This window comes from Hemicordylus capensis, chromosome 5 (genome assembly GCF_027244095.1).
Source record: "Hemicordylus capensis ecotype Gifberg chromosome 5, rHemCap1.1.pri, whole genome shotgun sequence".
In the NCBI taxonomy this organism is placed as follows: Eukaryota; Metazoa; Chordata; class Lepidosauria; order Squamata; family Cordylidae; genus Hemicordylus; species Hemicordylus capensis.
Genome location: NC_069661.1, coordinates 250944496 through 250970389, shown reverse-complemented (window position 1 = coordinate 250970389; position 25894 = coordinate 250944496). Strand labels below are relative to the sequence as shown.

Sequence of the window (25894 nt, the reverse complement as noted above, 5' to 3'; positions counted from 1 at the left end):
GGGGCATAAAAATGGATGTAATAAAGTTAGAAGATATGAGAACACACGTAGAATTAGTTACATAAAAGACTGAGATTAAAGAGTATAGGATAAAATAAAATTAAAAAAAAGGAGGGATGATTAAAATTGACTGTTTCTGACACCATGAGCGAATTTTAATTGCAACCATACAGAATTTGGCTACTGAGTACGAGACATAAGTGTGTTTATCAGAAAGAAATAAGTTTATATAAAATTCATCTGAACTGTCAAGGTATCTAAGAATGAGAGAAGCAATATGTTTGGAACGCAGCTCACGACAGAAAGAGACTGTCCCAATCCACCCCCAGCACAGCATCCCTCCAGGGACTGTTGTTGGTGTCTATCTTATGTTTCTTTTTCAGATAGTGAGCCCTTTGGGGACGGGGATACTGCCGCCCAGAACAAAACTCATTCTGCAGACAGATGGGGGGGAAATAGAGAGAACACTGGAAATAGAGAGAACAATAGAGAGCCATTTTATTTATTCATATCTATGTAAACCGCTTTGGGAACTTTTGTTGAAAAGCGATATATCAATATTCATCATATTCATATTCAAAACATCGTTTTCACTTGTACTCACTATATTTCGTTTTGGTTTGAACTGAGCAGTTCTCAGGGCAAGCTTCAGTAACCGGAACCGGGCTAAATAAATTTGGACAGCATTCCAGCTTAGCACAGACCCTCCGGCAAAAATCCAGGACCTGGTCGGAGGTACGGACAATCTTGACTGTTGCCCTGTAAGTTTTCCCTCGGTATCTGGTGCAGGGGGTTGCAATGTGGGAAACATTATTTTAGCAATCAGGAACACTGGATACTATAGACATTTTTAACTTACTCCATTTGCACTTGAGGTCAGTGCACACCTTCATTGAGCCAAGGATCTGTCGGAGATACAGCTCCTGATGGAATTGACTCTTTGTACCAGCAACCCTAATGATCACTAGGGGCATTAGGCACTGTGACAGCCAGTAAGGGAATCCCCTCTCTGACTACGCTTTCTCGGCTCTACTTCCCCAGGGATGTAGCTATAATTGAGCAGAGGGGTTCAAAGAACCCAGGCCCCCCAGCTCCTGAGGACCCCCCCCAGCTCCACCCCTCCTCACGGGGAGAGCGGTGAACACGGGCCTCCTCTCCCCTAGCTATGCCCCTGTACTTCCCCTTTGTTAGACTGATAGCCTCAGGTTCCATTCCCTCACCTGGAGAGAGAGACGTCCTTCTTCTCCTTCCCCCACTTCCTGTATGTAGCTAGCAGCAAGGCATATAGGCCTTATCTATCTCCCTGCTGGATTTCCTAAATAAACTGTTTTATTTTTAACTTTAACTCCATGTCTCTAGACAATATTAATTAGCAGTGCTCTCTTTCCGCATGCATTTCTGCTGCAGCTGCAGTAGAGAGAGGAATCTCCCCTCCAAGCTCTCTAACAGAATCCTCACTGTGTAAGCTGATCATGGAGCATAATAAATTTGAAAGAAAAGGATCCTCAAGGTATTCAGGGCTTCCTGCATTCTCCTCCCTGCATGGCTACGGCATAGTGCACAATTCCAGTAAGTGCATTTATCTATACAGGCACCTACCCCAAGTATGTGACCTCCCCTAACCTTTGGCATGCTTATGTGCCCACATTACAGTGTATGCATGGTGTCTGTACATTGGAAACATTTCCTCCCAGGGCAAATAGAATGCATAGAAAAGCTCCAGTTTGTTTCAAGGCCACAGTTGTCTCATGATCCCAATCTGGATCACATATGCTATTTACCGAAGAAAAAGCCAGCCAGCCAGAGTCAATGGTACAATTGACTAATTGAGACTAGGCTAATACACTGTAATACATCACTGCTATGCAGTTTTATTAGGCTGGTTCTTATAGGACTTATATATCTCTTTGAGAAAGATTTTTTATCTAGAAATATGTTTGGAACACCAAAAAAAGGAACACCAGCTGTCCTGTCTATGTGCTTGTGTAAGTTCACAGCTTTTTCTTGATCCTTTCTGCTTGTTCCTATCACCCACCAGCTCTGTGAAGATCAAGCTACTAGCCTTATTCACTCATTCAAAAAAAGAAAGAAAAGAAAAGAAAAGAAAAAAGTAGAGCATGCTAAGTGGGCCTCGAAGTCCTGCCTGTGGTGAGAATCCGGCCCGTCAGTCACCTGCCCACCTGTGTTCTTTATACTTACGCCGTTCGTCTGAAGAGACAAACAGTGTAAGTGTGGTTGTGCGCGCTTCCATGATCAGCAGGCTATGATGGACAGGCTGGATTCTCGCCATGGGTAGAACTCCAGACCCCCTTGGAATGCTCTGCTCATATAGAGGGACTCCCCCCTTTTTCCCCTTGAAAAGGGCTTCTTAGTCACAGGATTCGGTCTCTCTCAGTACTGTGTCTCTTTATTGGTGCACTTTTGTCTTTCACTCTTAATACTGCAGACAGCAAACTCAGACGATTAACGATTAATCTGTGCATGAATCCAGCAGCTTTCAAACTTTCTACCTTTAAAGGTAAAGTTGTGCCGTTGAGTTGGTGTTGACTCCTGGCGACCACAAAGCCATGTGGTTTTCTTGGTAGAATACAGGAGGGGTCTACGATTGCCATCTCCCACGCAGTATGAGATGATGTCTTTCAGCATCTTCTTATATCACTGCTGCTCGATTTAGGAGTTTCCCATAGTCTACCTTTAGGGAGTCCTTTATGCCTGAGAATGTCTCCTGCACCTTTGCCATGGACCCCGTGTGCTGCAGAGGATTCTGAGGTATGTTCAACATCATGGAACAAGTTCATGTGGGTCGCAGCCAAGACTTGGAGGGCCTCACCGTTCATCCATGAGAAATGAACATTGTTCAATATATTGTAGGAAAAGTTTGTTATTTGTGGGTTAACTTCTTCTTAAGGAAACCTTGATAAGCCTTCAAGGAATCTGTAACGTCCCGTGTGTGCATGTGCTTCAAATCAGAGCTCCATCAGCCAAGCCCAGATGTTCTACTCCCTATGTCATTACGGTAGCTCTCAGGTAGAGAACACTGTTGTCTTATCCTTTCTGCACTACAGTGCCACCCAGATAATGGTCAAAGAGGGTACTGCAGCTCCTCACCTCGGCCAGACCAAGTGATCTGGGGAAACCAAGAGGGTCCTGGCTGGCCCTATATTACTGCTGTCCCTTCCAGCTTGGTACTTCACTCTGAACAGCTTGCACTGCTAGGGACGTGCACGAAGCGTTTTGTGCAGCCGTGGGGTGGGGTGGGTGGCTGGAGAGCGGTAGCTTTAAAAGGAGGCATGCAGGTCAATTCAATTCAATTCCTTTATTACAATCACAGACCAGCACAGGCACACAGTTCTTACCTGCTCTTCCGCCCTCCGCCTCGCGGCACCGCTGGTTCTAAAAAGTCATGCTGTGTGGCTGTGATGCTGCCCCCAGTAGCCAGTTTACATGGTCAGCATGGACTAAGAACCAACAGCACTGCGGTGGAAGCATGGCGGTGCCGAGCAAGCCAATGGCCATGGTGCATGTGCAGGGGCCACAAAAATGCTGATGCTGGGGCTGGGCTTCTGGGAGCAGCACCACAGCTGCGCGGTGCAGCTTTTTAGAACCGACAGCGCCATGGTGGGGTGGCAGAGGGGCAGGTAAGCCCTGCGCGCCTCCTTTTAAAGCTACCGCTGCCCCCCCCCCCACCGAAATGACTGGGCTGCAGCCGCTTGAATGTTTCGGCGCCTCTGTAATAAGAAACTATCCAGGCACATCCCTAGCCACTGCTTCTCCCTTCCCTGCCTGCCCATTCCGAATCTGACCATCTGCCTGGCCATGACCACATACTTGCATCTGCCCCCCAATATCGGTGCAGCCTGACCTGACCCTGTATCTCCCTCTGCCCCACCCTGCTCCTAGAATCCTGTCTGCTGGTTGGGGATCCTGAATTGTACCCTGCTGGTGGTCTCTAAACTCAGCCGAGTTTAGAGACCACGGATGTCTGGACCTCACCGATACAAAGCAGACCACAGCAGGCAGCAACCCTAGCAAGGTAGTTAGGCAGCCAGGGAGCAGCTGGGTGAGCACGGCTAGAAAGGAATGCTGCTTGTTGAGCGCTCCAGGGTTGCTGCTGTCACTGGGCCCAGGCTCCACAGCAGTGGCGTTGCTGAGGGTCTGGTGGTGACGCTGGGAACTGGGTGCTGGAATACAGGGTCCACCTTCAGAGGAATCATGTTCTGGTGTTCCATTAGGCTGAGGGCTGGAGCTGGGCAGTGGAGAGATCTCTGGATCAGGAGAGGGGCTGGTTGTGGGCTCTTGCTCTCTCTGGAATCCCAGCTGAGAGGGGGTCTGATATCTTATAGAATCCCGGGTGTCCCAGAATACAGTATGAGAGCCTCTGCATTAAAATGTGTCTCCCTCCTTCACACACACACACACACACACACACACACACACACACACACACACAGGTTTTCAAGATGCTACTCAGGTAGATGCTCCATAAAAGAACCACTGGACTGAATGACGTCACCCTGGATATTCACATTATTAATAGTATAATCGCTGCTCCAGCAAGACTTTCATTTTGCCGGCTATCTTTAAGTAATAAGAAACATCAAAAGCTATTAGCCGGGAGCACTGTACAACTTTAAAGTTCACTGGGCTTGGCGTCAAATTGTAGCATTAAAGATTCCTCAAGTAAAATCCATTTTGCTTTTCTAATTAAATGTACTACAGCCGACGCTAAAGGGGCAGGGATCAAAGATCTCCAAAGTAATGACCCACATAAGAGAACTTTGAAGGAAAAACAAGCTTAGATATCCAAGAATACATGGAAAGATTTGTTCTGAACAGGGGATTTGTGATCAGAACTATTTTCTTACGTTGGGCATGTCCTATGGATGGTGCACAGAATGTAGAATTTCACACTGAAGAAGGTCAAGAAAGAAATGGACATTTCCGTTTCTGTTTAAAAGCAAGTTCCTAGACCTCTTGATTGCAGAGGCCAAAAAGAACACTGGTTACTCCTTCAGTCAAAATGAATTATCCACAACAAGCAAAGACATGCAGTCTTGAATAGTGATGACAATTCTGTCACACATGTGCAGAAAATCACCTGGTTTGTCTCTTGCCCACGTGTGCCTGGGCTGGTTAGGGCAGGGGTTCTCAAACTTGGGTCTCCGCATCTTGCTGGACTACAACTACCATTATTCCATCACAATGGCCAAAGGCAACATCTGGGGACCCAAGTTTGAGAATCCCAGCTTAGGGTGGAATGATAGGAGTCAGTAGGCACTGGTATGAAAGGTTCCTGCCAAACAGGGGTCTGAGATCCTGACTGTCATTTCTCGGCTACAAAAAGGTGGTGGGGCGTGGGAGCATGATTGGCTTCATCCTTGGCCTGTCCATCAACCACACCCCTCCCGTGAGGATAATTCACCCCTTCAGGAGCTAGTTAGGCTGGCGCTATGTTTGCAGCGTGCAGCCAGGAGCGACTCTTCCCTGCCTTTGCAGGGAAGAGCCGCTCCTGGCTAGCGCTGCAAATGCAGCACCAGCCTTAGTTTAGTTCCCGAAGGGTCTGCGCGGCCCCCGCTCGGGAGCTAAACTACCGCCCCCGCGTCTGACATCAGACACGGGGGGCGTGTCGGGGCCGCTCCCACAGCCCCTGTTTGGTCACCGGCCCGGGTTCTTTGAACCCCTTGTCCCAATGGTGGCTCCGCACCTGGAAGTATTGTAGGAAAGCACAGTACAACTGTTATGCTCCATGATATATGGAAGTCTGCAAAGTAAAATTCAATTAAAAGAATGGCATGTGGGTCAAACTGGACACAACATGGGAGTTCCATTACTGGATCCGCCAACTTTTCTTGTCAAAAAACAGTTGGTGGTGGGGAAGATATGATTTGGGTCAGGGCCAGGGCACAGAAGAGAGATGTTTAATAACTCCCGCCGGCTAATAGCAGCTTCAGGGGACAATTTGGATTGGAGCTGCAGCCCAGTGGGAAAAGGTTAACCCCCTTCTTCCCAATCTAAATTCCCCCCTCCCAATCAGCTGCAATGGCCTTTGGTTGGGGATTATGGGAGTTGTGGTCAACAACCACCTTCGAATCCCTGTTAGAGGGAACAATGCTTCCAATTGATCTTTGGGAGGAGGAGGAGAAGGAGGAGGAAAAGGAGAAGGAAAAGGAGGAGGGAGAGGGAGAGGGAGGAGGAGAAGGAGGAGGAGAAGAAGGAGGAGGAGGAGAAGTAGTACCGAGGACAAAGCACACCCAGATCACATCACAAGTGAAGGGCCAAGATATTTCCCCCCTCGAGATGGCTCTGCTGTCAAACCACCACAAGAAAGGAGTTTAAAAGGAGCAAATGAAAAGCAGCCACCCTTACTTGGCTTTGAGGGTCTCCTCCTGGAAGTTCCACCTGGGGTCCTCCACAAGCTGCAGCTCCCGCAGAACACTCCCAGGCTTGTAAGCGGAGTTGATGACCATGCTCAGGACCTGTCGGAAGGGAGCAAAGTGAAGGAGGGGGCCTTTAGCAGGATGCTGTGCAGATCTGTGGGGGGGTCCACAGGGCTGTCCTTAGAGAGCCCTGGTGGGGTGCAGGGCCCAGGGCAAACCAGCCAGTGTGGGGCCCCCTTCTAGTTCATTCTAATGGGGGTTAAAAGAGCAGGGCCTGGAGCGGTCGCCCTGCTTGCCATGCCCTAAGGAGAGCAAGGGGGAGGGGCAGATTGCAGGGCAGTTCTTGGGGAGGGGGTACAGCAGCCCCGCCCTCACCATGGCTGGACTGCAAAGGAAGGAGGGAAAGTAAAAGGGCACCACACTGCTTTTCCTCTTCCCATTCCCAATTTTTTTTTAAAAGGCAGGGGTTTAGAGAAGGAAGGAAGGAAGGAAGGAAGGAAGGAAGGAAGGAAGGAAGGAAGGAAGGAAGGAAGGAAGGAACTGGGGTATGATTTTAATAAGAAAAGAAGATCAAGGGGATGGAAGATAATGGGGATGTAAATTGGTACTCTACTTCAGGCATCATAATGTCGTGGGTCACCGAAGAAACATCCTGGAGCAGGGAGTTCCACATTCCGCTCCATAGTCATCACCTCTTGGCCTGGTCGGTTATATTAATTTTTAACAAGGGCCAAATTTCAAGTGGAACAAGGGCTGATTGGCCAGCTGCATTGGATTCACCCACTGACTCACTCCCAAGACATGGGCATGGGGGGGCTGAAACCCCGTCCTCTCCAGCAGCAGCTTTGGCATGCCCCACCCCCCATGGTGCACCTCAGCCAATTATCTAGAAATGCAGCCAAATATTTGACCCCTTCCTCCCTATTCCTAGAGGATATTTTATTCCTATGATTTTTGCCTCACTGTGTATTTTCCCTATAAATTCCACATTTATTTTCTATTCTTTGCTCATCAAACCTCTACAGTCATAAAAATCTGCAAAGGGCAATTTGACCCCAAAGGGATCAGTGAATAAAAGCCTTCTGTTTGTTCTAGCAGAATAAATAGGCAGACTACATAAGAGTTCTCTACTCGTCATATACTAAGTTACCAGCCACAGTGGCACCATGACCCTGGATTAAGGCCAATAAACTATAAAATCCTTTGGATTTGCCAGTGCAGGAGTCGGCGTCATCCTGCAAAAATGCCCACCATCACATCTGGCTGTATGTGGAGAGAGACCCCATGGCCTGCCCTCCATCTGATTGGATCTAGCTATAAATTATATAGGTCTCCTGTGTCTATTTTCTGACTGGGTGTAGTCAGACTGGTAAATAAGTTATTATGAAATAAGAATCTGCCTTCTACTGAGTCAGACCATTGGTCCATCTAGCTCAGTATTGTTTACACAGACTGGCAGTGGCTTCTCCAAAGTTGCACGCAGGAATCTCTCTCTCAGCCCTATCTTGGAGAAGCCAGGGAGGCAACTTGGAACCTTCTGCATGCAAACATCCAGAAGCTCTACCATTGAGATATGGCCCCACCCTTTAAGGGGTATACCTTGCAGTGTTTGCACGTGTAGTCTCCCATTCAAATGCAAACCAGGGTGGAACCTGCTCTCTGGTGTGCTTTGTTTGATGGCAAGTATTATCTAGATTAGAGGTCCCCAGATGTTGTTGGACTACAACTTCCTAGATCCCCAGCCACAATGGCCTTTGGCCATCTAGACCAGGGATTCTCAACGTTGGGTCCCCAGATGTTATTGGACTTCAGCTCCCATAATCCCCAGCCCCAGTGGCCTTTGCTTGGGACTGGACAGACTGGGTACTCCCATTTTGCACAAAGGTCTCCATAAATTCTGCTTAGCCTGCCCAGAAGAATCCTGGGAAATCAGATTACTCAGATGGATTTGTTTGCTGGCTATTGGTCAGAATAAATAGGTGCCTGCAAGCTATTCTGAATTCTGATTGGTTGGGGGCAGGGCTAGCCCCTGCCCACCCTTAGGGGTGGGGGAAGAAAAAGAAAGGCACATTCTGATTGGTGCTGGGGGCACTAAATATGCAATTTGGGCAGTGGCGAAGTATGGTAATTACTTCATTTGGGGGACAAGGGATCCCACTGGACACCTTAAGAGGGAGGACATGGGTTTATAAAGGAATTTAGAAAAAAGACCAAGAGCCAGTGCCATCTACTGGCAAGCAGTGGAAATGCAAGAGCAACATTCAAGCAAGAGAGACAGGACTGAGAGGAAGAGATTATATATAGGTTTGGTGAGAAAATGGGGGGCTGGCAAGGAGGGGGGCAATGCCCCCTCTTCCCCAAATGAGGAGCCTCCATTGGCCTAAGGTCCTTCTAGAAGGCCAAGTGTGACAGAGCCAAAGCAGGGAGGCTGTGTTTAATGGTTCTCCAATTGGGTTGCACATCATTCCCTCCATAAGGGCTAAGTAGGATGGGAAACCATGCTGAGTTTCCCTCTGGAGGCTCTGCATATCCAAAGACTGGTAGAGGCTGATAGTTTTCTACAATGCCAGAAAGGGAAACATTCACATGTCCTTAAGGAACATAAGAACAGGCCTTCTACTGAATCAGATCATTGCTCCATCTGGCTCAGTATTGCCAACACTAACTGGCAGCACCTCTTCAGAGTTTCAGGCAGGGGTCTTTCTTTCCCAGCCATGGACTTTCTGCATGAGAAGCAGATCTCCTTGAGTCTAGAGGGCCTTATCTTCTAGGATGTATGCCCTACTGGGCCAGCATTGTTTACTTCTAGTTGGGTCAGAGGCAAAGACCAGCTTGCCGTGGAAGATGGTGTCAGCTGGGGGAACATAGGAACATAAGAAACTGCCATATCCTGAGTCAGACCATTGGTCTATCTAGCTCAGCATTGTCTTCACAGACTGGCAGCGGCTTCTCCAAGGTTGCAGGCAGGAATCTCTCGCAGCCCTATCTTGGAGATGCTGCCAGGGAGGGAACTTGGAACTTAGATACTCTTCCCAGAGCGGCTCCATCCCCTGAGGGGAATATCTTTGCAGTGCTCACACATCAAGTCTCTCATTCATATGCAACCAGGGCAGACCCTGCTTAGCTATGGGGACAAGTCATGCTGGCTACCAGAAGACCAGCTCTCCTCTCCTAAGACCAGCTCTCCTCTCCTAAGAGCTATCCATGCCGCATGATCCTCACCTCTTTCAGAACCAGCACACATTTGCCAGGTCCAACGGACTGCGGTAGCTCTGCCAATCTCCCTTTGTTCAAATATGGTCCGGAGAAGCAGCGGTGATTGATGAACAGTGCGGGACAACTGTACCTCCCATTGATGGTCCCTGCCGAAAAGAATCCAAATGGTCCTTATGTTCCTAAGGCATCAATTCCCGCCATTGGTTCCTCAGATGTTGTTGGACTACAACTCCCATCATCCCGTTACCACAGCCTTTGTCTAGGAGCCAAAAATTTGGAACCCCCATCCTAAGGGGCAACTAAGCATCTCTTCCTTTCTTCCAGCTACCATCCATAACCACCCTAACCTGCCAAGCTGTTGTATCAGCTATCTTGACTTCGGTGAGTTTGTTGCTCAAGGAAAATGCTTTGTTAAGAGCTCTGTGTCTGCCTGGAATTATTCTGTGTGAAGACTACACAATATCTTACATGCACCATTTTCATGCGTTGACCAAGTGCAGCATTAGCCTGGATGTCAGCTACTGCTTGGGATAGTTCAGTTCTGACCTCTGATCTGGCTCAGGAACACTCTGAAGGCACGTTTACACATTTATGATGTGGGGAAGTGCCCCCATGAACTGGCTTTTCTCTGAAATTCCTCTGCTGCTGAACTTGTAGGGGGGAAATTCATCCCTATCTGGTCAGATTTAACCACCATATTCTGAAGAATGACCAAAAACCAAAATGCACATTATAGGCAAACCTAGTTATCTGCCGTTTCAATAACTAGGTCAGGTAATTGACACCCAACCTTGGCAGACGCAAGGGGAAGAAATGGCAAAAAAAGGGTTAAATTTGTGTATCTGTGGGTCGTGGGTGGCTGGAAATGACCTCAGAAGTCTTTTGTAAAAGGATGCCATTTTGTGACATTTAGTTTAAAAAAACAACTACATTTTTCTGTGAAAAATTGGAGAATAATGGAACAATCTGGACTTCTGCAGGGCATTGCTGGAGGCTCATGGAGCATGGAAGGGCACTTTACTTGGCATTTCCCCCATTTCTGCCATGGTTTCCTAGCCTTCAGGAAACTAACCCCATCCCCACTAACTTAAGACCTCGGCATCCACGGTTTCGTTATCCACGGTAGAAGTGGGGAACAGAACCGCCGCAGATACCAACGTCCACCTGTACATGGTCCCCAAGGAGTCTGGTTGCCACATCTCTGTGGTTGCTCCCATGCTGACAGGGATCAGTGTAAAGGCTCCTGTGGACAGCATGTCCAGAATCCCATGCATGAGATTAACTGTGCTTTCAGTAATGGTGCTTTAAGAAGGGACATTTCAAATACTATCAGAGCTTTCCAGCACCTCGCAAAAACACTCACCCATTGGTTCCAGCTGAGGAATTAGGCACTGGTCCTGAAGAATTTTCTCAACAGGCACTCCAGATGGCAACCTGTTAAATGACACAGTAATGCATTTCATTCATTCATTTCATTCATTCATTCATTGTATTGGTATTTAGCACACGGGTATAACGCCTAAAACTGCTGTCTCTAGGCAGTTTACAACAGAATACACATTAAAATAAAAAGTTTAAATATTACAATTTAAAGTTTAATAAGATTACATTAAATTGTAATTAATTAAACTAAACAATATTAAATTATTAAACAATATTAACACTGTAAAAACTGTAAAATTATTAAACAATATTATAACTGTAAAAACTAATCTAATTAAAAGCCTGGGTGAACAAATGCATCTTTAAAGACTTTCTAAAAGTTGTCACAGAAGGGGAAGCTCACAAGGAGAGCATTCCAAAAACTCAGGGCAGCAACGGAGAAGGCCCGTCCCTGAGCCGCCACCAGACCAGCCGGTGGCAACTGCAGATGAACCTCTCCAGATGATCTCAATGATGTATTTAAAGGATGCATCACTTAGGGATGGATGAGATGGTCATTTTGCCCAAGACAAAAGCCCTATTCAGATATAACGTTGTACCTGTGTTCAGATGTCTGTACATTTGAACAGGTTTTTGTATGGATGACTATACCTGAGCTCATTTTAAAAGGGAATCTGAATACAGGTCTCATGCAATGCCAAATACAGACAAGTACCTGCATTCAACATAATGTGTGAATAACTACCTGTGTACAGGTCTGTATCTGTATCTACTGTACACCGACTGCACAAGTGCTGAACATAACGTGTGACAAGGCTAAAGTTTCCTGTTGATTTATTGCATTTAGATCCTATCCTTCCTCCAATGACCTTTGGGTGTCATACAAGAGGCAACTCCCATCTCCTCCTTACCACAAGCCAATGAGGTAGGTTAGGCTGGGAGAGGCTAAGGTCCTCCGAACAGCTTTAGGGCTGAGTGGGGATTTGGAAGTTTCTTTGGTATAAGTCTTACATTCTGTCCATTGCACTAAGGGTTCCCAACCTTTGGTCCCCAGATGTTGGTCTACAATTCCCATCATGGGCCACCATAATGATCTTTAGCCATTGGGGTGATGGGAGCTGTAGTCCAACAACATCTAGAGACCAAAGGTTGGGCATCCCTGCATGGCATCATGTTGGCTCTCACTTCCATGTAAAAAATTATGCGAAAACAGTGGCTGACACCTTGAGTAACAAGGCTCCAGTGCCACATGGAACATAGGAATGCTGGAAGCTGCCTTATACCAAGTCAGAACATTGGTCCATCCAGCTCAGTATTGTCCACATTGACAGGCAGTGGCTCTGAGGTTACAGGCAGGAGTCTATCCCAGTCCTATCTGGAGATGCCAGGGAGTGAATCTGGGAATTGCTGCATGTAAGCAACAGATGCTCTACTACTAAGCTACAACTACATCTCCTAAGGGGACTATCTTACAGCAGGCAGTACTCACATCACCCATCCAAATGCAAACCTAGACAAACCCTCCTTAGTAAGGGGGACAATTCATGCTTGCTACCGCCCCGTAGTGAAATGCTGATGGGTTTGGCCAACACAGCAATCCAGGGGGTTCAAATCTCAACCACCTCCCTTCCTCCAGAAAGTACATGGGGCCACCTGAAACTACATCCCTGAGGGTCATGCAGCCCTCAGGGACATGTTTTTGGGTGGCACAGAATGCTTCCGGGGAAGGGGAGGTTGTCAAACCCTCCCCCCCCAGCACTGCTGCCGTGTTAGTTGGGGTCATCAGTAGCACTGGCGTATCTTATGTAGCACTGGTGCTTCATTAGCCAAGATGAAGTGGAAAAGGTGCAGAAGAGGGCAACCAAGATGATCAGGGGCCTAGAGCACCTTTCTTAGGAGGCAAGGCTACAACACCTGGGGCTATTTAGTTTAGAATAAATACAACTGTGGGGAGACATGATAGAGGTCTCTAAACTCATGCATGGTGTGTGGAGAAAGTGGATAGAGAGAAATTCTTTTACCGATCACATAACACTAGAACCAGAGTCATCCCATGAAATGGACTGCCAGGAAATTTAGGACCAACAAACTGAAGTACTTTCCCCACAGAACACATAATCAACTTGTAGAATTCTCTGCCACAAGATGTGGTGACAGCCAACAACCTGGATGGCTTTAAGAGGGGTTTGGATAACTTCATGGAGAAGAGGTCTATCAATGGCTACTAGTCAGAAGGCTATAGGCCACCTCCAGCCTCAAAGGCAGGATGCCTCTGAGTACCAGTTGCAGGGGAATAAGAGCAGGAGGGAGGAGGACATGCCCTCAGCTCATGCCTGTAGGCTTCCAGAAGCATCTGGTGGGCCACTGTATGAAACAGGATGCTGGACTAGATGGGCCTTCGGCCTGATCCAGCAGGGCTGTTCTTAAGTTCTTAGGTTCTTATGTTGACCAGTATGTCGTTTGTCATTGCAGTAACCATACATGCTGCCAACTCTGAAAATTGTGGGGTCATGAAATATACACATTAAGCCTAATAAACATGAGGGCAATTTGCACATGGAGCATGCACACAATGTTACTAGGCTGAAGTATCACTGTGCAGTATTGTCAGCCATTGTAGAAGTCTCACTTTTAGTCTAACCTTTCCCCCAGGACTGCTGTGAAAAGGGTTTCTTAAATCTGCAATGAGTTCTTGAGGCAGACAACCTCCCTGAAGCCCAAATCCTAGTTTTTCTATTTCTGACACTACAGAATCTAGTATTTTGAGATATACCCTTAAGATCTACACACACACACACACACACACACAGAGACACAGAAACAGAAACACACACCCCAAGTTAGATGCTATGCATTCTATCCACGCAGACACCTAATTTTAAGGGTTATCCATGCACACACTAAATTGTAAGTTGCAGAACGCCAGCCATTTGGCTTCACTGCTTTACACTATCCTAGAGCGCAAACCTTATTTATTTACATATTAAAGCTGCTTTGTTATTTACATTTTAAGTGCCTACTTACTGCTTTTCTGGTTGCACGACAGCAATCTTTCTCTTCCTTTGTACTGCAAAATGAGAGAGTAAGAACAACTTATTTTAGTAATATATGTTTGCAAATATCTTGCGGACTCTATTCTCTGTACCGGAGTTGGAACTTTAAGCCTGCAGGCCAAATCTGACTTTGTCGCCCTTTCATGAAAACAGAAGTATTCTTATTAAGAGTTCTCTTGCTGCATCAGTCAAAGGTCCAACTCTTAGGGCATGCTGTTTGTAATCACGGCCAGCCAGCTAAAAGCCTCTGAGCTGTTCACGAGCAAGCTATGATCGTCATGCATCCCCCACTTTGCTAACCCCCAAGATCTAGTACTCAGTGGCCCTGAACATGGAAGTCCAATGTAGCTGTTATGGTTAATAGCTACTGATTTCATAAGCGGCATTTTGCCATACTGGGTCATGCTGCAGCCACATTGGTTACTACTTGAACAATTCCACCTTAACCCATTCCCATTAACTGGAAAGCCAGAGATTGCAATGAGACAGGCTAGATTTCCATATGGCAATAAAGCTCAGGATATTTGAATCTTTTGTGCAAGTTCCAAGCACAGTCCTACTCACCTGTTTGCACGGTGCGGCAGGTTTCCACACTACTTTCTAGCATGATCATACCCTCTGTACACACCCCAAGAAGGGGCCTTGCACAATATTCACAGCACACCTGCTGACCAGCTTTGTCATTCCAAGAAGAACCCATCCCTTTTCATTACCACTTTTTTGGCATCTGAGGAGAGGGCGGGTTCTTCTTGGAATGCAAGAACTGGCCAGCAGGTGGCGCTTCAAAAATTGTGCAAGGTCCCTCCTCAGTGTTGTGTACAGAGGGTATTGATAAAAAATGGTATAAGATATAGGTATGATAGGAAGTAGCCCAAAAGCCTGCAGCACCATGTGTATGGATGAGTAAGATTGTGTTTGGAACTTGTGTGAAACCTTCAGATATCCCTCATTTTATGGCCATAAGGAAGTGGCCATAGTGGGTAGTGGAAATGGGTCCACAAGTCTTATCATATGTTCTCATTCAAAAGCAATTTAATCCTTTATTAACTCAGTCAGAATTGGGAGGGTTTTCCTTGCTATCAAAAGTAAATGGCCCCATTTTAGCTGCTCACAAAACCTTGTTGTGCTAGTTAATTAACTTGAGTGGTCATTGCTCCCATTCCAAATGGCTCTTGTATTCAGTGATGCTCTGCACAGAAATAGGACACAGCTTCTATTTCTTGCAGCAAATAGCCTTCTTGTGGCACCTTAAAGACCAAGTGCCGATTTGGACAATGCACTTAAACACAGGTTCTAAACATGTGGAAGAGGAGCACTGTGCAAGTGCATATGCTGCCACACCTGGTGCACGGGCCCCTAATTGTGCAGGAACATTCTTCTGAACCTCCCAGAAATCCAGGATTTAAATACTGCATTATGACTTCATCACATGCTATGTTAATGCAGCATGTAACTTGCAAATTCAGGGGCTGTTTAGATGAACTGCCCCCCCCATGCAATTTGGAAGTCACCAGCCAGGTGGGGGGAAGGTGTGCTCGCATGGTCCTCCTCCAAGCATTTAGGACTGGCCAACAGATCTATCATCCAAGCCAGTCCTAATAGAATCATTCTAGCTAGTTTTCACAGACTAGAGCCCATTTCATCAGATACCATGTTAACCTCTGTTGTCAAATATAGGAAAAGTGTTAAATAAATAAATGAAACAAGTTGTTCTGGTAAGAACTAATCTGCCTACTTTCCTTTCACTATAATCTTAATTGATAATTACCATCCTCACAAGTTAGCCCTCTTCAGCCTTAAAGGTTCGCGCATCTGCCATCTTGAATTGGGGTAGATGACATCATCACAAACTACACCATTGGAGCATCCCTATGTGTCCCTACAGCTGTAGCAAATTTGGTTCAAATCTGTTAGGCAATTCACAAGTTAGCCTACTTGCCCCTCAAATGTTCATGCATCCACCCTCTTCAATTGGGGAGGATGATATAATCCCAAATGATGCTGTTTAGGTGTCCCCATGTGTCCCTACAACTGACAGAATTGGCACGTAACATTTGGGCTCTCAGATGTTTCTGGACTACAACTTCCATCATTCCCTGCCACAATGGCCTTCACTAGCATTTAGCGCACTTTACAAATACCAATATGCTGAATATTCGTATTGTACAAGTATCCATACACTTAAGCCATGTTACTCCACTACAGTAAAAACAACAGTATTGAAGCACTTTAATTGCAGCTTAAGCCTTTAGCCATTTTGGCCAGAGACAACTGAAGTTGCAGTCCAACATTTAGGGACCCAAATTTGATCCTATCTTTACATTTTTCCTCTTTCTTTATTCCCGTGTGTGTGCATACATACACACACACACACACACACATCGATAATTGAGAACACACTGTGCATCTTATGAAATGGGCTCAAATCCCTGAAAGCTTAGACCAAAACAAATCTCTTAGTTTTTAAGGTATTAAAAGAGTTGTCATTTTTGGCACAGCAGGCTAACACAGCCACCCCCGTGAAAGTGCCTATCTCTTGTTTCTGCTTAGCTTTTTGGCCTCAGGATGTAATATTTAAAAAGACAAACAAACCCAAAAGCCCACCGGTCTAGGAGGTCTTTTTAAGCATCTGGTGAAAGCAGCTGTAAACCTGGAAAGCGTATGCTGGAATTAAAGTGCTTCAAGACTCTGTCATTTTTGTTGCAGAGCTAACCTGGCTAACCTTTGGTAAATGCACTAAATGCTAACTTCGCCATTACTATGAGTAATGTCTGTGTCTGTGTTTTCAACAATAGTGCTACTAATTCATTAACAATGTGTGTAAAGACCCTGTAGTGCATTTCATATGTTTACTCATCTTGCCTTTATGGGATCCGTACTTAATAATAATTTTAAAAAACCTAACACAATACAAACAGTCCTGCCTTCAGAGGAACAGATTGCGTGATTAAATTTTGCAAGCCTGATTACCCCCAGAGTATTTTTCCACTGCAAAAACAGCGTGAAGGCTGTGCAGTGTTGGCTCTGCCGTAGTCTCCCAAATTAGGCATGGCACCTTCGTTTTAAAATCAGACATGATTCGCTTTCAAAAACAAAACGTAAGGAAAAGCACAGATTCAAATCTGACTTTCAAATGTTAACGGAAACAGACACAGGATACATTTATTATACAGCAGAAGGTGTTTTGTTTGCTTGTTTGGGGGGATTTCACATTCAACAGGCAGCTGAAGAACAGTCTCAGGCAGGGGAAAAATAAAATTTAAGGGCTACAGAACAACCAAGCTCCCAGTCTGTGTTCTCACCCAGACTATCCCTTCCAAACGGTTACTGATACCATTTTAAAATACTCTCAGCATGATTGCATCAGAAAGTTTTCTCAGAGGGCTCTCAGAGAAACATATAGGAGGTGCCCAGGAAAAATGTAGAAATTTGGATCTGACTCTGGGAATGGCTGGAAAGAGTGGCTTGGCAGGCTAGCCCACTGTGCCCCGGGTCCTTTGGACTCTGCTGACTGTATCTTAGGAACATAGGAACATAGGCAGCTGCCATATACTGAGTCAGACCCTTGTTCCATCTCGCTCAGTATTGTCTGCACAGACTGGCAGCGGCTTCTCCAAGGTGGCAGGCAGGAATCTCTCTCAGCCCTATCTTGGAGATGCTGCCAGGGAGGGAACTTGGAACCTCAGATGCTCTTCCCAGAGCCGCTCCATCCCCAGAGGGGAATCTCTTCCAGTGCTCACACTTCTAGTCTCCCATTCATATGCAACCAGGGCAGACCCTGCTTAGCTAAGGGTCATGCTTGCAACCACAAGACCAGCTCTCTTCCCATCTTGGGACAATGACCACTCCTACTAATATGGGCACTGCCTTTGTTGACTTCTCTTCCATTATTACACTTTCTCAACAGTAAAAACAAATGCACAAAAAAATAATGGGTGGTGTGTTTTTTGGTAGCACCCTGTGCAAAAGCAGCATAAAGGGTTATGAACTGGATGGGCTCCACGTCCATCAGAGGATCCACCTGGTCAGGGCAGTCCCATAACTCCTAGTACCAGCGGTGGTGTGCATTAGCCAAGAAACCTGCAGTGCCTGGCACTTCCAGTGACAAATAGGAGCATTCTCCAGAGGCCCATGTGTCATGGCAGGGTCTCTTAGGGATGCTTCCATTGGCTGGGGAGGGAAGGAGCTGATGAACAGGCAGGTGCTCTTGGCCAAGGGACAAGCATGGAAGCTCCTCCTTCACTGACCCTCCGCATCAGCCAGTGGGCTTTCTCCCAAAGGACCCTGTGATGGTTCAGGGGCATTGGGGAGAAAGCCCATTGGCCAGTGGGGACTAGGGGAGGCAGAAGGAGAAGCACTCAGCAGTGGTAACACTCCTCTTATTCTCACCCTCCATCTTCACTACCGAATGAGGCAGGATGGAGTGGTGGCACACAGGAAGCAGTGCGAAACACACTTCAGCCATGGCAGTGTGTGAAGCTGCAGGCCAGGTCCTGTATGACACCTTCATGTCCATGTGCAAGAATTTACATGCACGTGCATAAGAAAGACAAGACGCATTTACCCATCCAATCAGGGCCAAATGATATGGGACATTTGGTGTGTTATTGGCCCTTGTGTGTTTTAATCCAACATCCCATAAATAGCAGCTATGGATGGTGGTGGGGTGCAGTCTGGATCAGCATCGCGGGAGGGGGAAAGAGGAGACTGGACCCTTTCCTCTGCCACAGACCTGATCTCCCCACCCTGTTATTTGCAGCTGCTATTTGCTCAGGCAGGAATCAGCCACTGAGATCGGAGCCATGGTGATCAATCAGAGGCCAAAAGGGCACAGGGGATAGGCAACCGACAGCCTGGTGCGGAGATCTGCACGGTCAGTCCACATTTGATGGACCAGCAGCAGATACGGAGGAGTGCTTGTATATGCATGGGGAATGTGTGGAACGAAGTCCTTGTGTATGCCAGACAGAAGCCAGATCAGGGTGGCCCTTTCATGAGGCAAGGTGGGGTGTTTGCCTCCGGCGGCAGGTTACTGGGGCACCAGAAGACTGATGTCCCCTGCTGCCAACATTGGAGTATTGCTTTGGGCAGTCTGACCCTGCCAAGCTTTGCAAAGAGCACCTCTCCTCACACTTCTCCCAAAGCTTCCAGGAAACACATGGAAAGAAGAGGAGGCAGCTAGCAACCTTCCCTCGTCCCTGCCCCCTGCATCACTTTCAAAACATGGAAGGTTTGGTTCTAGGAACATAGGAAGATAGGAAGCTGCCATATACTGAGTCAGACCATTGGTCTATCGAGCTCAGTATTGTCTTCACAGACTGGCAGCGGCTTCTCCAAGGTTGCAAGCAGGAATCTCTCTCAGTCCTATCTTGGAGAAGCCAAGGAGGGAACTTGAAACCTTCTGCTCTTCCCAGAGCGGCTCCATCCTCTAAGAAGGGGGCTGGCCCCCACTGGGGATATGAGGTAAGGCAGCATTTGGCACCTTGCCTCAGGCACTGCAGGACTTTGGACTGCCAATGACTCAGATTTTGACATGCTTAAGAACACGGGCAGCTGCCTTATACGGAGTCAGACCATTGGTCCATCTAGCTCAGCGTTGTCTACACTGACTGGCAGCAGCTCTCCAAGGTTTCTGGCAGGAGTCCTTCCTGGGGAGGAGATGCCTGGAGATGCCAGGGAGTGAACCTGGGACCTTCTGCATGCAAAGCAGGTGCTTTACCACTGAGCTACAGCCCTTTTCCCTAAAGGGACTATCGTATCGCAGACAATGCTCACTTGTGGTCTCCCATCCAAATGCAAAACCTGCTTGGCAAAGGAGACAACTCATGCTTGCTACTGCAAGCTCAGCTCAGCTCTCCTCCTTCATCACTGCAGCAGCTTTACAGCTCTTCCCAGAACCCCCTTCCTTTCCACCGATTAAAGCCTAGTAGCCAAAAGATTACAGTGAAGGTTACCCATACACATTTGCCGTTTCATGTACTTACAAACTGTTTTACGTGGTGCTGAGAGCTTGTAAGCATTCGCCTCGCACCAGCCAACTGGGAATATGTCCATCGACTCGACATCAACTATGTATTCCAAAGCAGGCACCTGCAAACCTACAAACACACATTTATAAGGCAGTTTTAAAGCCAGGGGGATGGTGACAGCAGGTACAGGAGGACTTGGCTTTGTTTTTTAAGAGAGAGCATGTGGAGAAATATGATCAGCTCTCTGCTCCAAGAGGAAACATCCTTTCACTGTCCTCTAAAGGTCCCAACACCTGCAGAAAACCAAGGCTGCTGTATTTAAAGAATGGTACGAGGTTGTTACAAATAAAAAGAATGAGCAGCAATGACTAGGTAAGAACTGCCAGTACCTAAAGAATAGGGTTTCCTGCAGCTTTTAATAGGGTTTGATTTCCTGACTCTTGCTGAAGAGTAGCTTGCTGGTTGAGATATTGGTTTACATTTTTTGTTGTGGTCCTTAATTGTTTATTACTTATCTAGAGCCAGCCATGTACATGGTGCCTTACAAAATACAAGAAGCACAGGACCCTGTTCCAAAGGGCTTACAATCCAAAATTTGCCAACAGGAGAGACATTTGAAAAAAGGAAGAGATATGGAGTCAGGGATGGCAAGTCTGGGAACGATAGTGTAAGCATTGCTATATGGTGCTTTGCAAAGCACAAAAGGGCAGGTCCCTGCCCCAAGAAGCTTACAATCTAGAATACAACACATTCTAGACTCTAGAATACAACAAATTCTAAAATATAACACAGTCTTGCTATCTAGAACAGGGTTTCTTAACCTTGGGCCCCCAACTCCCAGAATCCCCAGCCACAAAGGCTATGTCTGGGGATTCTGAGAGTTGTAGTCCAACAATATCCGGGGGCCCAAGGTTAAGAAACCCTGATCTAGAATACAACACAGGCAGGGCTACATGCAGGGGGAAGCTATGCATTCAGTTCAGTTATATGCACTTAGGCTTGATTACCAACCCTGGATCCCCAGATGGCACGGGACTACAACTCCCATAATCTCTTCAGCCACTGTGGCTGGGGATGACAGGGGTTGTAGTCCAACATGACCAGGGTGTTATTCGCACATGGCTTCATGCTTCTGGGTAAATGTTGAGCGAAGCCACTTTGAAGTACACTCGCGGCATTGAGGGAAGCAGCCCCTCCCCTCTGCTCTTGGGTTTTGTTTTGAAACAAGTTCACATGGCATGCTCTGTGTTTTCCTTCTAGCCAATGGGAGAGAACTTCCTAAAGAGCTACATCTGCATTTCTAAAGAGAGTATCCCACTTAAAATGCAAATGATTCTACATCAGTGCCTCTCCCTATTTGCTCTGGTGGTTTCAGAAAAAGTAGCTTAAAACCAGCATTTAAAAAATCCAGAAATACGTCGAGATAAGCTAGAATTCACAAAGCCTGATTTTTGTGTGGAGTGAGTCCAAGAATCTCAAAGGGACTTTAGGGTAAGTTTGGCTGGTGCGTGAACGCACACACTCTCTTCTGAAGGAGAGTCGGGGTAGAAGCCCTGTGTGTAAAGCCTCCTGGAGGTCCAGGTTTAGGAAACCCCTGGTTTATGCCGTTGCAATCTGCACTAGAAGTTTGTGCTGAACGTTACTACGACGAATACTTATATACTGCATTTCAACAAAAGTTCCCAAAATGGTTTACATAGAGAATTAATTAATTAATTAATTAATTAATTAGAATGGCTCCCTGTCCCAAAGGGCTTGCAATCTAAAAAGAAACATAAGATCGGGTGTGCTGGGGATGGATAGGGCCAGTTGCTCTCCCCCGGCTAAATAAAGAGGATCACCACTTTTAAAAGGTGCCTCTTTGCTCAGTTAATAGGGGGTGTTAGCTAGAGGCAAGAAGGAAACCTCCCTCCCTACTGCATTCTAAAGCGAATAGCGTTCCGAGGAAGATGTCCTCACGTTCGGCTTTGCAGCCTTCATTCCAAGCATGTGCTCGGCTAAAAGGGAGAAAGAAAGGGCCCAGATGTGCACCCCAGAATGGACCGCGATCTCTGCCTGAATCGACCCCGTGCCTGCCGCTGCCCGTTCCCCAGACTGTCGCATTGTGTTCCAGATCCGGAACTGTTGGTCTCCCAAGCTGGCAGAGGACTGGCACGACCCCCCAGCACAGCACCAGTACTATTGATCATGTCGGTTTCCAAAGCGCTTCCCCATTCATGCTTTAGTTAGAAGAAGTAGTGGCTCATCCTAATGAGCTGGGGTTGGGGGAGGGGGCTCCCCCCCACACACACACCCTGCCTGCCTAAGAGTCACACTGCCTGCAGGCTGGCCACTCATCAGGTACAGCTGCTCAGTTAACCTGACAAATGGCAGGCTGCAGGCAGTGGCTCTCAGATAGGGCGGGAGAGAGAGGAGCAATTCAAGCGGCCTCCTTTGGCGCTCTTCCTTCTCGCCCGCCCCTGGCCCATTAGCACAAGCCGCTACTGGGTAGGAGCGATCTGAGTTCCGAGCAAATAGTATAAACAATCTGCTCTGTTCTATCACAAGCCCCAAGTGGGTTTTTTTTATTTTATTTTAGCACATTTGCACACTGCCCCAAACTGACGGCTCTGGGCGGTTTACAACAGGACAAGACCAATTAAAACAAAACACAAAGCTTAAAGACATGACGACGATTTAAAACTTCACACAGCATTAAAACTACAGAATGCGATGCACATTCTGGGACGATATGATCTCAGAAGAAGTCCGTTCATTTGAATTTCAGCTATGGTAAATGTGGTTGGAATGCAAACCTTGACTGTGGTATCCTTGCGTCTGCTGGAATCCCCCAGCAATACTGAAAGTACCCTTAGCACGGAAAACCCCCTAAACATCAAATCATGCACAACAAGTTGAAAGTCAGTGGCAATGATGTAGATGTCCTTTCTTACCTTCCAAGCGGAGCCACATTAAGCTTCCTTTTACCGAGATGACGGAAGCCACACAGATTTCGGCTGGGTTCCTGGGGTTCACAGCCTCGAGCTTCATGTTTTTTGTAAAGCTGCGGCTGAAGGACACCTGAAAGCGGCCAAATGCAAGGCTGGGGTCAGCACAATGCTTCCTTGGGCATCTGCCAAAGGCCCAGTGCCTACTGGGAGGATTGGACCCAGCCAGCAACCAGCAACCCCTAGTTAGTGTGCCCTCCTTGCCCCTTCCATGGGGGGTGGCAGAAACAGGGTTCTTTCATTCTTGGTGGGAGACCATCCCCTGAGCATCAAAGAAGCCCACTTCTGCCACTTCATTATTGGGAAGGCAGTGGGCCCACCCAGGTAGGAGCGGGGCCCACCCGAGATCAACTTGTCAAGGGCGGTCACCATGGTTGCTCACATCCGCATACACGACCCACAGGCGTATCTGTAGTTTTAGACTAAGTTAGGGGGACTGGCTCAAACCCAAATCTGCATGGAGAGCAGACAGAGCGCAGCTGGACAGAGGCAAGGCTGTGTTGGGGAACCCCGGAGGAGCAACAGACGCAGAAGCAAGGCTTTTGAAAACAAGCGACTATGTGTATTTTGTACAGAGGCACAATGTAAGATGTGGTAGTTGGCAGCCTTGCTGCAATCGCAGTTGTACAGGGAAGGGAATGATATGGGGAAGGGGAGGAAGGGGGGGAGAGAAAGTGAAGGTCTGAATAGTGTGGTGGTTGGCAGGTGCTGAAGTGTGGAAGTAAAGAGTGGGAGAGAGGCAGAGAAAGAGCAGAGTTAATACTACCATGAATATTTATATGCTGCTGTTCAGCCAAAGTTCTCAAAGTGGTTTACAGAGATATAAATAAGTACATAAGATGGCTCCCTGTCCCCAAAGGACTCACAATCTAAAAAGAAACATAAAGGTAGACACCAGCAACAGCCACTGGAGGGATGCTGTGCTGGGGATGGAGAGGGCCAGTTGCTCTCCCCCTGCTAAATAAAGAGAATCACCACTTCAAAAAAGGTGCCTCTTTGCTCAGCTAGCAGGGGTTAGGGTTTGGGTGTTGGACTAGGACTGGGAAGACCCGATTACCAATCCTCATTCAACCATGAAACTCACTGGGTGACTCTGGGCCAGTCATGTGTCTCTCAGCCTAACCTACCTCACAGGGTGGTTGTGAGGATAAAGATAAGCATGTACACCATGCTGAGCTCCAAGGAGGAAGAGCAGGATATAAATGTTAAATAATTTTTTAAAAAAATATGTGTTGTTTTGTGCATGAAGCCAAAAGGGGAGACTCCCACAGGGAAGATATAGGGGTCATAGAAACGTAGAAAGCTGCCTCATACAGAGTCAGACCCTTGGTCCATCTAGCTCAGTATTGTCTACACAGACTGGCAGCAGATTCTCCACGGTTGCAGGCGGGAGTCTCTCCTAGCCCTATCTGGAGATGCCAGGCAGGAAGAGAGCTTGGAACCTTATTTATTTATCTATCAGATTTGTACACTGCCCCAGACTTTTGTCTCTGGGTGGTTAACAATAACAGTGCATGCTGCATGCAGATGCTCTTACCAGAGTGTTCCCATCCGCTAAGGGGAATATCTTCATTCCCACCCACATTCAAATGCAAAAGAGGGTGAACCCTGTTTACAAAGGGGATAAATCATGCTTGCTCTCACAAGGCCAGCTCTCCTGCCCTGGGGTCCTGACAGCAAAGGTTTTGCTGAGGCAACAAGGTGCCATCTTGGAACCAAACTCCCAGGGATTTGGCATTTCACATGCCCAAAACTAGCACAGCGGAGCACTGGGTTTCCCTGGCAGTCAGGCGCAGGGTTTAGTCTGCAACAAGCCCAGTCCCAGGCAGGGGTGTAACTATAATCGGGCAAGGGGAGGCAGTTGTATGGGGGCCCCCCCGGAGGCAAGTCACATGACTGACTCCCCCAGCCGCGCACCCACCCGGGCTTCCTTCAGTTGTATTCATCCTCCGAAATGGATGTGAGTGTTAAGACCTGGAGCTACCAGAACGGCATGTCTTTCTCTAGTACCATTCAATGACTGGCATCGCCCATTTTAAAATCTTGTCTCTGGGCCCACTCCAACCTTGTTACGCCCCTGGTCCCAGGGATTCAGGGCTTTCACTCCAAAGTCCAAGGAGCTCTCAGGAAGTCAGGGACAGGGGTTGACCGTAGTGAGCCCACACAGAGAGTGACCCAAGCACTCAAGAATTCCTTGGAAATTCTGGTTTCCCCAGAGCAGCCCCATACAAGGAACAATCTAGTATGTGCTTTCAATCCAAATGAAAAAGCCTCTAAGAGTTGGTTTGTACAGTGCTGTTTTAACAGCTACTGTGAGCTACCTCGAAGGAGTGGAGAAGTGGATTGAAAAATCTGTAAATACATGGTGGAGAGCCAGCATTTACTGAATACTATGGCATCCCAGCTACAAGATACCATCAAATGCTGAAGGCAGCAATTTTAAATGTAGTTTCAGCTTGGTAGCAAACATTCAAAACTCATCACTACACAGGCCCCGAAGCGTGCGGGCTGATTTTCCTGAAGATCTCGTGGTGATGGGAAGATTAGCAAACACTGCTTTAATTCAGAACCATTTTTTTTAAAAAATGCTGGCATTCGACCAACAAAATATACAAGATAAAAATTTAAAAAAAATAAATTGTCAGTGTCTTTGATCCAAAGCACTCAGGGTGCTCTGTTGTGCATTTAGAATTCCCAAAGACGTCTGCATCCACTACAGGGGTGGAATGTGGAATGTGAATTGCAGTGGTAGAATGTGAGCTGGACTCCCTGTCAATTGAGCACTGACATGCACAATGGGACTGCGCTGTGGGTCTGTCTCTAGCCTTATGTATTACACAGAGTCATCAATGCACACGGTGCTTTGCAAAGCTTAAGAGACTAGGCCCCTGGCCCTAGGAGCTTACAAT

General features: G+C 47.1%; 1 protein-coding gene across 5 annotated transcripts in view; it reads right to left on the bottom strand.

The window, feature by feature from the left end:
* Window positions 1-25894, bottom strand: part of SFMBT2 (Scm like with four mbt domains 2) — a 115300-nt gene that overhangs the window by 11728 nt on the left and 77678 nt on the right. For all 5 annotated transcript variants that reach the window (XM_053256708.1, XM_053256711.1, XM_053256709.1 and 2 more), the window contains 7 exons: window positions 22932-23058; window positions 20014-20127; window positions 14001-14043; window positions 10957-11027; window positions 9600-9739; window positions 6367-6476; window positions 605-780 (listed from right to left, as the gene is read on the bottom strand). In XM_053256708.1, coding sequence (XP_053112683.1) covers window positions 605-780; window positions 6367-6476; window positions 9600-9739; window positions 10957-11027; window positions 14001-14043; window positions 20014-20127; window positions 22932-23058 — 781 coding nt within the window. The remainder of the gene's footprint in view (window positions 1-604; window positions 781-6366; window positions 6477-9599; window positions 9740-10956; window positions 11028-14000; window positions 14044-20013; window positions 20128-22931; window positions 23059-25894) is intronic.